Below are 16,554 nucleotides of genomic sequence, written 5' to 3' on the forward strand. Positions count from 1 at the left end.
GTTTTTAGTCTCTCACATCAACTTAATAATTAATAAATTATTACTTTTACATGATTTATATTATTATTTGACACTTATTATTTAGTCAGGATTGAAATTGTAGGACTTGCGTGCTCTAAATTTTGAACTCAAATTAAATGTGAGCTTTTTTAACTCAGTTTGATGAAACATATGTCATAATCGAGCTCATGTTGAGCTAGCCTAGTTAGGTTCAATGAGGTTGCCTGTTATTTTTTCTAATTTTGTTATGAATAAAACTAAAATAACTTTTCATATTAAGAATAATTGCATTATTGTTTGTCTTTTCATTCTTTTTCTAAATGTAATAATAAATAACATAATTATATATATATATATATATATTATTTAGGTTTAATTATATTTTTACTCCTAAAATTTAGAGTAAATTTATTTGTCTCCCAAATTGACCAAAAAAAAATTGTTTCTCATATTTAAAAAAATAAGTTTTTATTCCTTAGAGTCTAACAATGTTAACGAAAGTGGTGAAAAGTTGTGACATGATGATATGAATGAACATTCGACAGATATTCACTACTCAGCGCCAAGTCACCACTTATGTAAAATGTCATTTGGTTTTAAGGATTGAAAATATATGTTTTGAAATTTGAGGACTAAAATATTTTTTTTTTCAATTTGAGGGACCAAAAGAAGTTTTACCCTAAATTTTAAAACTAAGAACATAATTAAACCTTTTGTTTATTACACTAAAATAAATTTTGACAATGAAAATAATTATCATAAGATTATCTTGAAAGAAACAATGAGAGGTAGTTAATTAGACTTCTCAAGCATCCTTAAGAGTTGAAATCAATTTGATTTGATTAAGATAGGCTTTTTTTTGTTAGTTGGAGAAAATAAAATAGTAAAAACCTAGAAAGAAAAAAAAAAAGGTTACACGCTAAGGATTGTCAAAGAGGTTGGATTGCTAATCTTTCGATAAGAGATCTCACATATCTTGAGTTATCAAAGCATAATAAATTTTGTGGATTTTTTTATGATTGTTAAATAATAAAATAAATTATGTGAAAATAATAATTAATTAACTATTAAGTTTAATTAACAACTTAAGTCAATAAGAAAGACTAAAGCGATTAACGATTTTTTTTTGAAATCGTGATAATTAAAATGAAGGTCTATTTCATAATTTACCTTCTTGGCTGGCTATGAAACTGACATAACTTTTTTTCTTAAGAAAATATCATGCCATTTAATTATCTTACTAGCCATGTTTTTAAAAATTTTGTCAAAAAAAATAAAATCTTTTTAAACATAGTTGAATAGTTGAATCGCGGTTGAATAGTTGAACCGATTTTATTTCTTATAATATTATATAATATATTAAGCAATCAAATAATTTGAAATTATAAAAAATTAGGATTAAAAAATGATAAGTTAATAAGTTAATATAAATGACTAAATTATGTTTTATAAGATAAAAATTAATAATAGTTCACAAAAAAAATAATATTTAATGTGAAATATTTAAATGCATTTTTATTTATCTTAAAAATATTTTAGATTAATTTTTTTAAAAGAAACCGGTTGAAATTTGCATCAATTTTTATCAATTTTGAGTTAATTCAAATCGTTCCAATGATTCTCACTAGTTATGAAATGTTCCAACACATGATTTCTTCTTGGATTGTTTGAACCGATACGGTTCGATTTGCAAAATAATACTTATTAGATTATAATAATTCATGTGACAAGTCGCATAAATGTGAAGGTAGATGTTAGTTTATTGTTTAATGTTTTAAGTTAAATACAAAAACTAAAATCGTGCATGAAAATTTTATGAAAAGCAAAGATCGGTAAAAAAAAATTTTAGAGATCAAAAGCAATAATAAAAAAATCAGGAATGAAAAATATTTTTTGATAAAAAAATAACTTAATTAATCTTTACCTGTAACTTTTGATTTGATGATAACTAATTAGTAATACATAAATAGAATATTTATACTTAAAAGATAAACGGTCTCTTAATTAAAGTATGAAGTTTAATTTTTGACTTATATATGGCGTTTGAAAATATTTCTTTATCTTAAAATAGATCAATCTAGTGGGAGAAAATTAGTTGGGTATAAAAATTCTGAGATATCTTTTAGTTAAAAAATATTATATAAATTTTATCTTTTTAACATATAAAATAATTTCATATTACTTAAAAAAAACTTACGTGCATAAAATTTAACTAGATAAAGTATAAGGTAACTTCTATATTGAAAAATAATTTCTAAATATTGTAAATAATATTTATACTAACTTGTATCCCAAATTCATAATTAAATAGTATTAATTAAATAATTAGCATTCAACAGGAGACATATTCTTCTTATCTAAGATGTGATACATGTATAATATTAGATTTTTTTTATCTATTTTTCTTTATCATTATGACTTATAATAAATAAATAATATACAAGAGTGAGATAAAAATAAAATATAATAAATTATGACTTATATTGTTGTACAAAGTGGAGTTGTGATGCTATAATAAATTATAGTTCCTAATTTGAATCTATATCTATTAGTTTCACAGTGATTAAGACAATAAACACATTTTTCCGCTTATGGTCACAAGTTTCAACTCCGATAGGACCACCTCATTAGAATTAAACAATTGAAACCCTTTAAGTTTGTTTTCTTACTCATACACCACCTCTGAATTTTTCAGCTTAATAAATAAAAAAGATGGACCAATAATGGAATTCTTTGGCACTTTAGGGTATGCATCCCACCATTTCATGCATGAGTGGCCACCAAATCATCAATTGATCACTCACTCTCTACACTCTGGGCAAAACAAGGCACCAAATTTGCTGATCAGAGAGGCAAATACAAAGAAACTCTTGCTCATTTCACTACTTTATTGAGGACAATTCCTGTTAATTAAATATCAACCCAGTCATTTAGGGCATCTTGGTGGTTAGATTAGGATAGTTATTTTATTCGATTTTGTTGTAATCAATTATTTTATATATTAATAAGATATGATTTCTTATCTCATTGCTTATCCTAAAGAAGTTTTTTTAGGAGCTCACCTAAAGAAGTTATTCTTATATGATATGTGGCTTTACAAACAAATATACATATATAAAATAACAAAGTATATATAATAAAAAAATATTTAAATAATAATTATAAATTAAAATTTTATATAGTTTAAAGAAAAGTAGTTACATAAATTTAAAAAATGTGTAATTTAGTTAAAATTATATATTTTTATAATTTGTAAAAATTAAAATTTAAACTAAAGTCATTTTAATTTAAGAAAATTATATGTAACTTAAATGAAAGAGTAATTTTGTCATTTGATCACATTTTATATTTTATCTTATCATTATATGATTGGTATCATATGTGAGATAAGTGAATAATACAATATTATTATTCCCTTTCTTCTTAAATATATGATTTCTTTTTCAATTTCGTTTGTCTTTTTCTATAAGATTATTTTCAAGTTATTTTTTATATTAATTATTTTTTGACTCAAATATCCTTGATTATTTTATAATAAATTTTATGTATTAAAATATAAATTTTATGTATTAATTAATTAGGTGAGAAATCAATTAAGTGAAAGAGAGAAATCACGAGCCCAAAAATTTTAAGAATAATTTTGGTAAATTAATATAAATTATTAATAAATTTAATATTACTAATTTATATTAATTAATTTTCTTTAAAATGTGAATTAGTCATAACAGTGTTATATATTAAAAGAGAAAGAACAAATTTAGATTGTTATCTGGTGCCTGAATTAAATATCAGTTTTTAGGCTCCATTTGATAAATCACTTATCATAATTGGGTCAGGTTGAGCTAACCTGGTTGGGTTTAGACTACTAGGGTGATTTTTTCTGCATCCATACAAGTTTCTTCTACACCCAACAAGTGTAATGAAAAGATAAAATTGCCTTTAGCTTAAAAATCAAATACATCATCCCTCCCCGGCACCACTCACTCACACCTCGTTTCCTCCTTCGTTGCAACACCATTGACGCTCGTTCCCTTCCCTGTTGCACTGTGACATCTGTTCGTGCATTTTTCCATTCCATTTTCGTATCCCCGCTGTGAGTATCCCCTTTATGTGTTTGTTAGTTTTTGACAATCCGGATGCAAATAGGTCATCATGTTATTGGTCCAAGTATAATTAGGACTCAGATCCCTCAAACAAGTAAGGTTTAAGTTTTGAGTTTTATAATAGAAAAATATGATTAAAAAGAGAAATTCATTAAAATTGACTAGACAAGTTTCTTTGAGGAAATTAGTTACTAATAAAATTAAATAGATATTCCGCGGTCTACATTAATAACATGATTATAAAAAAATATAAAATATAAAACAATTTCACTGTTTCTTAAATAAAATTTTAAAAATAAGAAACAAATAAAGTAAAATAAAATGAATTTTTCATAATTAAAAGTGAATAAAAATATTTTTTTCAAACCAAATAGTTTCTTAAAAAAAAGTGTGATAAGTCTGTACAATTAAAGTGAGTAACACTTCTAATTTCAATAATTAGCACAAGTACTTTTGATAAAATTTATGCGAGAAGTGAGTAGGCTGCATTTTTTGTCTAAGGAAAGCTTACCCACAAAATATTAATTGATGGTAATTTCGCCACTCTAATAATCATTGACAGCCCTATTCGTTGTCCTAACCTAGGCAATCCAGCTATCCCATTAGCATTGGGTGTTTTCAATTAAGAATATCTTTGATGATATTTTCTATAAATATTTATATAAAAAAATTATTATAATTTAGAATTATTTAAATAATTAAAATTATTTTTTACATAAACTAAAATCATTTAAATTTTTCAAAAAGTTGATTTTAAATTATACATAAAATTACTTGTAAAAATAACTATATTTATCTATGGAAAAATTATTTTATTTTATCTCGTCTTTTCTTCAATAAATATTTATAAAAATATCTAAACAGAACCTCAATTAACTTATGCACTTTTGAAAATATTCACGATTCCACACAACGATGCAGTATTTGGGTGGGATTTTACAGTCAAAAGGTCAATTTGGTACAGATAGATATGCCACCATAATGCGTGTTAGCCAACAATTGTTAGCCATGACATGGTAAATGGTAATAATTCTCGTGATGCTTCTTTAATTCCACAGTTCTTTCTTTGTCGATATATTGAACAAATTTTGTAGAGTTTTAACTTGTGTGCTTTGTTTTTCCTTTCTTTTTTTAAGTAGGGATATCTTTTAATATATGCTCTTTAATTGAATATGTGATAAACAGTTTAATCCCAGATTTGCGTGTATATATGAATTGATATAACCTTTTATATGACTTCTAATATTTCAAAAAATATAATTAATTTTAAATTTTATTGTATATATATATTTTATTTTATTTTATCGAAAATTTTACTGTTGATTTTCAAATTAATTCTTATTATTGAACTTTATCAAATAACAACAACAATGAAAAGATATAACCTTTTCTACGAACTCTAATATTTTGAAAGATATAATTGATTTTAGATTTTGCTGCATATATATTTCATTTCATCATAAATACTACCATTGAATACGAAAAGTTATAAACCTTTTATATGAATTCTAATATTTTGAAAGATATAATTAATATTAGGCTTTGTTTGCACATATATTCTCTTCAATCACAAATTTCACCATTAATAGTTTAATTAACGATTATTATTCAACAGTATCAAATAACACCAACAAACATGGGTAGCCCCATAGTGAACAGCGTGGCTGGTGATGACGGTGGTTCAAGACCGGGCGACGGAGGGTGGGAGGCGGGGCGACGGGGGGTTCGCATGGGGAGACGGAGGAGGAGGAGGTGTAGGGGGCAGAGGTCGCAAGGGAGGGCGGTTTGGAGGTCTAGCACAAATTATTCATTTAAATAAAAAAAATTGTTAGCTTAGCAATTAACTATTTAAGTAATTTGCCTATCAGTTCACTGTAACTCATGCCTGGAAATCTCGGTCCCCATAATGTGAAACATTAATATAGTCACATTTTGTCACCGATCAACCATACAATCTAATTAGCACTTTGTTAAATTCTCAGCCCCTTTAATAAAAGGAGCTAAAAGTAGGAAAAAAACCCGTTAATAGTGTACACAAAGATAACTAGAATGACAAGTACAGAATATGATTTTTTTTTTTTAAAAAAAAAGAAGACAAAATTCATTTGTAAAACCATATGATTACATTGCCATTGATATGAACTCCTTCAGAGTTTAATCCATCAAAATCCCACATTCCCATCACAAAACAACTAGTCCTGCTTATTGCGAGCAGCCCTTGCACGATGTCTCAGTTCAGCTCTTTTCCACCTCACAATCAAGTAACATAAGGAGAAGAGTGTATTGATCTGCACATAGAGAAAGATACTTCAAGTCAATATTCGATGTAAAAATAATACTAGCACTGAAAAGGTTATGTGTAAGAAAATACTAACCAAGATTATCATAGAAATGACAAGAAGAGGTCCAGACCAAAGAACTGACATAAATAGTCCACTCGGATCAAAGTAGTTCTGACTAGAGAAACTTTTCCAGTTTTTTCCCAAAAATCTGTTCAGCCTCTCAGCAAGATATACACCAGCCACTGCAGCAAAACAATTTGTAGGTAAGACAAGCTTCAAGAATTGTTTAATAGAGATAAAGCAACAACCAAGCTTTTTCCCACTAGAGAGATTGAATAACAAGCCTTGTTATAACCCACCAAGGGTCCTAAAATATTGCTACTAACTTTCCAGCACATTGACCTTGAATGTATTGAGCTTGAATATTCAATTTAATGGATTAAAAAGGTACTTCATATCACCACCAAATCAGTGGCTAAGACGATCCATCATCAAATTTCTCATTAAAAAAGAAACCTTGACATTAATGAAATGGATAAATTTGCAATCATGTGAGCTCTTCACTAAAGTATATGTGCTTCCAAGGTGCTAATATGACTGGATTTTGACAATTTTAGGTATTGTTTGCGATTATAAATACATGACAAGAAAAACATTTTATAAAGATGAAGCCCAAAGCTAAACAGAATATAGAATAGCATTCCTCTCAATTTCACAAAATTTTTGCTTGGCATTTCACCCCAGGCCAGAAAACCAAGGCAAGGCACTAACTTTATTATCATGAAGGATTGAAAAAATGTAACAAATTCAAAACAGGAATAAAGCTAGCAGCATCAAAAGCAATAGAGCAGTTTTAAATAAGCCTATATAGTCGATTAAAAAATTCATTCAATAAAATAAATATGGAATGCCACATACATGTCAAAAGGAACAAGAACATTTGAAAGTTAGTCTTCTTCCTAGAGATGATAGTTACAAGCAGCAACACAACATGGAATCCTAGTAATGCCATTAGCCAAGGTTCCTGAAACAGAGTGAAAAGAAAAATTAGTAAATCAAAACAGTGTCAATCGTAAGAAAGTTCAGGAAAAGAAAAATGATAAAGACTGAACAGTCTGAGAACAGAAAACACTGAATGTCATGTTTCAAAAACAGTATTTTCTATCCACATCTTATATGCATCGTACACTAAATAGTAGTGTATAGATTGGAAATCTCATGATATTGCTGCCAAGAACAAACATGAATATTCTTCCATTGATCCTTTTCCATTAAATTAACAAGTCATCATATTGTTTATAAGCTTTGATAGCATTATTCAAATTATTCAAACACTACCATCATGTAAAATTAGTAAATTAGACAGTGATACCAGCATGAGAGCATGACAACAACCATAATAAAGCAGAGAAATCACTTTTTGATTTGAAATTCGTGTTCATATGAAAAATCCTTGGATCTTCCTATCATGCTTTCAAAAGACTTCCATCCATCCAGTAGATCTTTCTTTTAATTCAGATTTTGGTAGGAAATAAACAATGAATAAATGAATTGGTTTGATTCAATCTAACGTGCACAGACAAATTGAAAAATAACAAAATTGATGGCACTCTCACATAAAGAATCTAGTGTAACACCAACAATGGATTGCAAATCCAACACATACATAGGTTGATGGGAAGTGTTAATAAATGGTGACTCGCTGCTTGATGGAAGGAACCGTCTAGCTCTGGACTTGGGTAGACCAGAACCTACAAGATAATCCTCCTAGTTGTAAAAGGAAACTCACACCCCAATATTGCAGTGAAGGTCCCTACAACCTCTTAAAATGCAGAATATAATAAACAGATGTAGTAACTAAACCAGCATACACGAGTTTATAAGTGCTTATGATTCAATGCATTATGATAATCATGTTGTCAATCATAAATTAAAAGCCCACAAATCCACAATTCACAGCCCATCAACAAAGAACAGCAACATAGAACTTGAATTGAAAACAAGTCCACAAAGAACAGAGATAAAGATAATCAAAATTGGAGGGCTACCTTCCAGTCAATGGCATAGAAAAAACCAATAAAGTTATCGTAAGCAGGGCGGAAGCCAGCACGAAGATCCGAAGAGAGCTTCTGAACAAGATCAGCCATAAGGTCCATGTGCTCCTCCATAGCAGATTTCAGCTCCTCCATTGTAACAGAGAAACCCCACAGAAATTTTCGTGTAACAAAATGTACTAGATTCAACTACCTGCGGGCAATGTTATGAAAACCGACCCAGTCAAGGCACTGAGTCAATGGGTCAGTGGTCGAACCAAAGGATCAATAGTTGAACCGATTGACCCATTATATATTAAAAAAAATTATACAGCTAACATAATTTGAAATAACAAATAAAGTTCATAACAACACAAGTCCATAACTACTAACTTAACTTCTAAATTCCAAACATTAACAATCAAAGAAATGGAAGAATTAACAACATACTAACTGCAAACATGAACAATCAAAATTACAACTTTCATTGAGAGAAAAATAAAATAAAATGGATCCAGCTAATTACGAAATTCAAGAAGAAGCATTTCAATTATGAGTACTATAGAGGATAAGCCGAAGCCAATTCGTAAGAAAACAAGATATAAGTCAGTAACAAAAATCCTCCCCTTAAATTAAAATACAGAGAAGAACAAAGCATAACATCTGCTTGTGGTCAAATTCAAGCAGGAAAAAAGATCAGTACCAAATTGTGTGTTGTTACCGGCGAGATTCAGGTCTAGGGCTCGCGCTTCTGTTGTGAATTGAATTAACGAACAAGGATGAAAGGAAATGTGAAGAACCCAGAAAGAAGTGAAACGCGCAAGGTCTCAGTTAAGTGCGAGTAAAACACTAAAAATGTACCCTTTGGGGCCCCTACGACGTCGTTTTTTATTCAGTATCTAAAATAAAATAAATTCATATATTTATATTCTATGTGAACCTGAACAAATTTAGCCAAAACATAACAATGAGAATAAAGTAAAAATAAAATTAAAAAATATCGCATAAAAATTAATTGTTCGCATTATAGATATAGTTTGTAAGAAATACATTAGAATATATAGTCTTACTATTTGAATTATTTTCATTTTAAAATATATTTCATAAACTATTTTTGATGAATATTTTTTCGATAATATTTTAATGAATATTTTAGTATGTATATTTTTATATATATTTATATCTTACATAAATTTCGTCATAATTAATTTTTATTTAATAATATGGATGCATATGAAAGTTCACAATTCACATGTTCAATAGGTGTAATTATATTATTAAATTTATAAAATATAATAAATACATTGTATTTCACAAATATTATATTTATTAATTATACTATGTTTATTCGATGTTATATTTAAAAATATAATAAATCTGTAATATATATATATATATATATATATATATATATATATATATATATATATATATAATTTCATATGAAAAGTCATGTATTTTAAAATATATATTATATTTTATAAATTATATGATAGTATTCAATAAATACAACAAATAAAATTATTTACTAATTATGTACATACATTAAATACTTTTATATCATAAATTAAAATTTTCTTCATAAAAACAATCTTATTTATATACCTATTATTTTTGTTTTTATTATTAGAAGTAAGGTATCTTTTACTAATTATATAAATAGTACATCAATAACATTATATATATATATATATATATATATATATATATATATATATATAAATATTTTCATATCATAAATTAAAAATCTCATTCATAAAAATAATTAGAAGTCATAAAATAATATATATATATATATATATATATATATATATATATACATAAATATTATATATTTTTTCTATTAAAAGTAAGGTATTTCAAGAACTAGACGTCATAAAAGTTAAGACTAACGGTAGGAAATCAAATTTTTATTAACATGAATTCAACTATCTACTAATTATACTAGATCGTGTTAATATGCCTATTATCTTTCTCATATAATTGTATTTTGTTTTACAGTAAGTTGAAAAAAGGCAGAGTTAAATAAAATCAACATTTTATCTCAATTTAATAGGGATACGTCAGTGTAACATGTGAAAGCCACTATGACTTCTTTTAAGAGTCAAATCAACAAAAACGTTATTATTATGTAACACCAATTAGCTTGTAAATTTAAATGAACGATGAACTGTTGTTCAAGTTTTTTTTTTTAAACAAGTTTCGATCACAAAACTAACTTGGCTATAAAAAAATTATTTATATAATAATTTGTAACAATATTTTTGTGTGTTTATTTCTCTATTACACCTTATTTATTACATTTTATAATAATAGAGATATAAACACAAAAATCAATGTTATCCAAACTGTTATAATACAAATTTTGTTAAAAAAAACTGTTATATAAATAATTGTACATACTATATATATTACATCTCATAAAAAAACTTGAACAAACGTTTTTTCAGTTTCCTACATTTTCAATGTGTGTACCACTTCCACATATTCCATTGCAAAAGAATTGGCTTGCAACGAAAATCTTTTGCTTTGATCCGAAATTTGAGTCAATCATTCTCCCACCTTCAAAACCAGCTGATAAACGTATATAACCAAATCAACATTATTAAATACTCAAGAAAAATTACAAGAGAAAAACTGTAAAAATGTGTATTTAAACAAAAATGGAGTTTTATTTTCATACATGGTTAATGTAGAGATTTTTACACTATCAACTAATAAAAAATCATCTTAATTATAAATTTTAAAGTAATTAATAAAAAAACAACCATGTTACTATATTTGTCCATATAATCTAAATGAGCAAAACTATTCATGAATTATTTGAGCTTAATTTGTTAAATGTTGGATCAAATTTTTTTATTTAATTAAATAAGCAAATTCAAATTTAATATTAACCTCGATTATTTAAAATAAATTAAACTCAAGCTCTCTAAGCTTGATGATAATAGCTAACGTCTAGTGGATAGCTCAGTTATATATATGAATCAAGTTTTAGTCATTTTTTTCACATACTAAACTTAAATTTGTAGTGCTCCATCATCTCATTTTAATTAAATATATGAAAATAATTATTGCATGAAAAGAGTGGGAGATTCACGATGACGGTTTAACAGTATTGCAACTCATCAAATGTATCGCTTTCATAATAATTTACTCTTATGTTCTGTTTAAACTTTAAGACTTGAGTGAAAGAAATTATCCAAAAATTTTGTCACACTCACACATGAAAATACCTCTTTATAAATGCATCAAACAGTTTCAACCAAAGCCCGTTGCAACCTCCCTTTGTTCTTCTTCCTTTCTTCGTTGGCTCGTTCAAAGGACGTACTGCATGGTGTTAACAGAGACAGACAACGATGTCCATTAATGATAGCAACATAAATTGACTCCTCCATCAAATGATATTTATAATGTGCAAGAAAATTATTTATACACTACGCAGAAGAAAATATTACATAATTACAATATATTTTAAAATATGAAAATAATTTTTAATCTATAAGTAATCATAGTATTAATTGAATAAATGGATCAATAATAACAAAAGTCATTTACGTAAAAATCCCTCCCCAAATGGTGCTTCCATTTTTTATTGCACATAACTTTCCTTGTGCATGCATCAAAACCTGTATTACGATTTCAAGAAAGTCAAATATTCAATTAGTAAACTCCAAATATTGACTCTTATTGTATGAGTATTTCAAAATCCTATAAATATAAAATATTAAAAAAATGATTTTTTATCTTCATTTAATAATAATTTTAATTTATCTATTTATATAACCTATTTTATCTTAACCAAAAAAATAAGATAACCTATTATTATATTATAAATATTATATTACAAAAGAATATCTAAATTCCAAATCCGAAATTTCACCACTATTTCAACCTTTACAAAGTAAGGAAAGTTCTTGAAAAAATCAGAAAAAAATATCTTCTAGTTCCAGTTCTGTAAATTAAAGAATATTACCTGCAACTTTGTGGTACGCTCCAAGTAAGATTTGATTGTTTCTTCTCAATTTCAGGCAATGCCATATACTTCTTCCAATCCTCAAGCAAAATTTTAAGATCATTGACTTTGTTGTCTATGCCAACACAACAATTGGCATGCATTGTTGAGACCTTGTTGAGGTCCTTGCTAGGCTCACAAAACCCTCCAAAATAGCTAGTGCTAAGGAACCTAATCTTCAGCTTCATTTGGGAAATTAAAGGGTTCAATTTAATCTTGTTGAACACAGCCTGCTCACCAAACCCTGGGTACTCTTTGCTAGAGTTGAACCAGAACTTGTTAAGCCAAATAGTTCTGTTATTCGATTTAATATATTTAAACCCTCCATTTGGATAGTTGTTTATGTCAGAGGAATTGCCATTGAAAGCATCACAAGCTATTTGGAAATCTGCATCTTCGTAAAATTGTTTGAAGGGATCTCTAAGCCACATTATATCAGTATCCTACAAAGGAAAACAAAACAAAAAAAACCCTTTAACTCGTTGTATTGTGTGGTTGAGTGTGTGCATTGTAAAGATCTTAAAAAGTTTTTTTTTTTTTTGTTTGCAAAACAAATACATGTATAATTTTACATGTATACCGTGAACACAAAGTTATATCCCATCTCAAGGACAGAAGTAAGGAATTCAGTTCTTCTCCACATCATGCGTAGGTATGTTGGGGACATGAAAAATACTTCACCGGTGAAATTGGAACCTTTAGTTTCAACTTGGTAACAATGCTTGTGCATAGCAAGGCAATAAGCATTTGTCTTTTGGTCCCAAGTTATTACCACCAAGTGATTCAAAAGCCATTGTGTCTCATTCCCTAGGCGAAAACTCTCAAGAAAGAGGTCAAATATGGAACCTGGCTTTGCCCATGCATCGTTTAAAGTTGTGATTATCACTGTCTTATTATCCTTCATAGACGCGGTTCTAAGAACACTCTCTAGCTTTGATTCATAACCAGCCTGAGATGCATAAAGCCAAGACTACATCAAACACTTGGTAACCCAATTAAGTTCACATTTCACAGAACAAATTTTCATAAGACAAGTGAAAAGATAAGCTCAACAACTAGTCTAACATGCTTGCCAAAAAGATAAAATAATCCAATCCCTTCATTATTGATCATGGCATTCACAAAAGAATAATATCTCCAAAGGGAAACTGCATCCCTTTATTCCTTTCCCACTTATGCATCAATAATATCAGAAATTAAAGGGAAGTAAAATTTTGATTTAGCCAATTAAATAACATAATTAACTAAGGTACATTTTCCACTATAAGAAAAACCTAAGATACATTTATTCTCACATAAATGCTAATAATTCAAAAAGCTTAAATGCAATGGAGAATCAAACATATACTTATAATCGATCAAGTAGACAAATTTGTTGTCGCTATCTTAAATCACGAAACCAGAAGGTCAATGTCAAAGGTTGAAGTTTGTGAATGTTTGTTAATTAATAAATGATTTTCTTCAATGTGTTATTCCGAATTGATTAGCAGTCCCACGTGAGATGAATTTCTTTCTTGAGTATCTTGAAAGCTTATATAAGAAAACTCAAGTAAGGCTTTAAGATCTATCCCATTTATCTTATATAGCTTCATCGTTTTCCTAGAGAAAAATTCAAAGAAAAAAATATAGTTTTTCCTATGAGGTCTTTTTAGTGTTTGTTATCAGATTGTTAATATATATATATATATATATATATATATATATATATATATATATATATATATATATATATATATATATATTCTCATTGTATTTTAAAGAGAGGTCTTGTAATCTCTTTCAGTTAGTGAAAATCTCTTTTATTCTTATAATAATATGCGGTTTTCCTCTCTTTGAGGGTTTTCCATGTTGATACTCAAATACCCAATAATGGTATTAGAGCCCACTTGGTCAATATAGTCAATATTTTGGTGTATAGTATTGTTTCAGTATACAGTGCTATCCACGGTGTGGATATTGTTCACGATAACTCTGCACATGTACAGACTAACTTTTCTTTTTTGGTGGCGTCCAGATTAACTTGTTCTAATATTATATGTACAGTTGAAAAATTATTTGGTGGTAAAGGAAGGTGGAAGCTAAGGCATAGTATTAAGAATGGCAAAGGATAGGGAATTAGCAATGGCAACGAGTATAATACTATACTATTTGCTCTAATACTTGCTCTGGGCTCGTTTCAGTTACACGGGTATTTATATTATCCTATCCATTGTGAGTATTTTCTTGTGGGTACTCAGAAAATTTAGGTAGAATTGTTATCACTAAAAATAATATATATGATAAAAATAAACAATTTCATTCTTGACTTTTCAACTAACTCACCACGAGAGTTTGCTTATGACTTCCTTAGGACTGTAATAGGACTTGCTTAACTGTCTTTTCAACTAACTACGGACTACGAGAGTTTACTTAATTCGTAGAATCTTTTAAAACTATCTTAATTATCTGATTGTGACCTGCTTTCCAAAACCAAAACAAGATAACTCAAAGGCTTGATCATAAAGATTTGACTTTTTAAACAAGTTTTCCACTAAAAAATTTCCTTTGAAAGGGGATGAGAATTCACAATTCTCATGAAGGAATTTTGTTCTTATAAATAAGACAAAAGGTATTTTATTGAAAATTATAAAAATGTCATTTCATTTTTTATTTGGTTGCTTACTTTAAAAAAAAAAAAAACTATTCTTTCAAAAGAAAGATTGTTTTTTATGCGTTCCAGTTTTCTATAAACCGAAATCATATTAAATATATAAAAATATATCTTTTTATCCATTTTTATTTTAAAGATTTTTTGAAAAATAAACTAGGTTAAATTCATAAAAACAATATAATGTTTTATAACAATTAAAAAAAGTGTATCATTAAATGACAAAGATTAAGCACACGTTAAAATTCGATAATCTATTATCAATATTTAAGAAAAATAAACTTGCTTTGCGCAACGAGTATAATCCTATAGTATTTGGAATTAGACTAGAATCTTTTAAGAAAGATTGTAGGTTCAAATACTATGGATGAAATAAAAAACGTGACTAAAATAAGAAATATCATAATATACCAAGGTGACTTAAAAAATACCGATAACAAGTGAAAAGAAAAAACAAAAAGAATGAAACAGCGAGCGATCCACTCACCAAACAAATATTATAAATCAATTACGTGCGAGAAGATTAAGTATATATAGCTAAAGAGACTAATTAATATTCACAATCAATATATGAAATTATGAATCATGTTAAACGAGACTTACATTTAGTATCCGTTTAACTGTCTCTTAAACAAAATTACCTAAATAAATATATAGGAAAAAAAATAGCATAACAACGTAACTGCATAAGCATTAAAAAAGCATGGTTCTTTAGTTCAAGTATATGGCATGGAGAATAATCCAAATTGACCCACAAAACCAAAAAGCTTGATCAACCCAAACCAGTAGGCAAGCTTTAACAGCAAGAGCATAACAAAAAACATCAAAACACAAAATTAAAAAATTCAACTTTTTAGTTAGTTTGCAAGAAAAATAAGCATCAAATTAAGGCCAAAACTCCAAAATTCATTCCTTTCATTCTCCTCTATCTACACCACCAATAATTCCAATTGCAAAAGGCAACTTGGCACACACTCACGAATGAATATATATATATATATATATATATATATATATATATATATATATATATATATATATATATATATATATATATATATATATATAGAGAGAGAGAGAGAGAGAGAGAGAGAGAGAGAGAGACTCACCTTTATTGACTGAGCACTGAAGTAATGTGAGAAGGTATGAAATTCAATGGAAGAGGCAGAGTTAGAGAGAAACATCCACAACACAGCAAGCCCTGCAATGGACATGGTTACTTGCATCACCCTTCTCACCAAAAGCTGGTGGTTACCGAAACTCCATGCCTTGATGCCACCGTCGCCGCTGCCACCGGAATTCTCCACCGTATAGGTGTTCTTCTTCATTGTTTCAAGAGCTCAATTGGGGATGCAAAAAATGGTCTCTCTTTGACTATTCTTAAAGAACGTTGCTTCTACTTTGTTTTCTTCTTCAACAAAACAGCAACTATAGTAGTACTACTTTTTAAGATACGTTATTGTTTGACTACATT

The 16,554-nt window shown here is 27.8% G+C and overlaps 2 protein-coding genes across 3 annotated transcripts; both read right to left on the minus strand.

Moving 5' to 3' along the window:
- Positions 1-6,047: 6,047 nt before the first annotated feature.
- Positions 6,048-9,273, minus strand: LOC114366949 (transmembrane protein 18-like). Of its 2 annotated transcripts, none has more exons than XM_028323996.1 (5): positions 9,122-9,273; positions 8,434-8,632; positions 7,304-7,409; positions 6,479-6,627; positions 6,048-6,391 (listed from the first exon to the last, which is right to left on the minus strand). In XM_028323996.1, the coding sequence occupies exons 2-5, from the start codon at positions 8,572-8,574 to the stop codon at positions 6,296-6,298; spliced, it is 492 nt and encodes a 163-aa protein (XP_028179797.1). In that variant the 5' UTR covers positions 8,575-8,632; positions 9,122-9,273; the 3' UTR covers positions 6,048-6,295. The 2 variants fall into 2 exon arrangements, with proteins under 2 accessions (XP_028179797.1, XP_028179798.1); XM_028323997.1 differs by having other exon boundaries at positions 8,434-8,670; positions 9,122-9,256.
- A 1,431-nt stretch (positions 9,274-10,704) lies between these two features.
- Positions 10,705-16,554, minus strand: LOC114367640 (uncharacterized protein At4g15970-like). Its single transcript, XM_028324822.1, has 5 exons — positions 16,190-16,554; positions 13,014-13,382; positions 12,395-12,876; positions 11,655-11,748; positions 10,705-10,992 (listed from the first exon to the last, which is right to left on the minus strand). The coding sequence occupies exons 1-4, from the start codon at positions 16,406-16,408 to the stop codon at positions 11,670-11,672; spliced, it is 1,149 nt and encodes a 382-aa protein (XP_028180623.1). The 5' UTR covers positions 16,409-16,554; the 3' UTR covers positions 10,705-10,992; positions 11,655-11,669.

This window comes from Glycine soja, chromosome 9, assembly GCF_004193775.1.
Source record: "Glycine soja cultivar W05 chromosome 9, ASM419377v2, whole genome shotgun sequence".
NCBI lineage: Eukaryota > Viridiplantae > Streptophyta > Magnoliopsida > Fabales > Fabaceae > Glycine > Glycine soja.

Excerpts from the sequence above, each read along its gene's own strand:
- LOC114366949 (XM_028323996.1), bottom strand. The coding sequence starts at position 8,574 with ATGGAGGAGCTGAAATCTGCTATGGAGGAGCACATGGACCTTATGGCT. Across the intron at positions 7,410-8,433 it reads TCTATGCCATTGACTGGAAG|GAACCTTGGCTAATGGCATT; the intron begins GTAGCCCTCCAA and ends ACTCTGTTTCAG. Across the intron at positions 6,628-7,303 it reads GTTCTTGTTCCTTTTGACAT|TGGCTGGTGTATATCTTGCT; the intron begins GTATGTGGCATT and ends GTTTTGCTGCAG.
- LOC114367640 (XM_028324822.1), bottom strand. The coding sequence starts at position 16,408 with ATGAAGAAGAACACCTATACGGTGGAGAATTCCGGTGGCAGCGGCGAC. Across the intron at positions 12,877-13,013 it reads GATATAACTTTGTGTTCACG|GATACTGATATAATGTGGCT; the intron begins GTATACATGTAA and ends TTTCCTTTGTAG. Across the intron at positions 11,749-12,394 it reads AGCGTACCACAAAGTTGCAG|TACGTCCTTTGAACGAGCCA; the intron begins GTAATATTCTTT and ends AACACCATGCAG.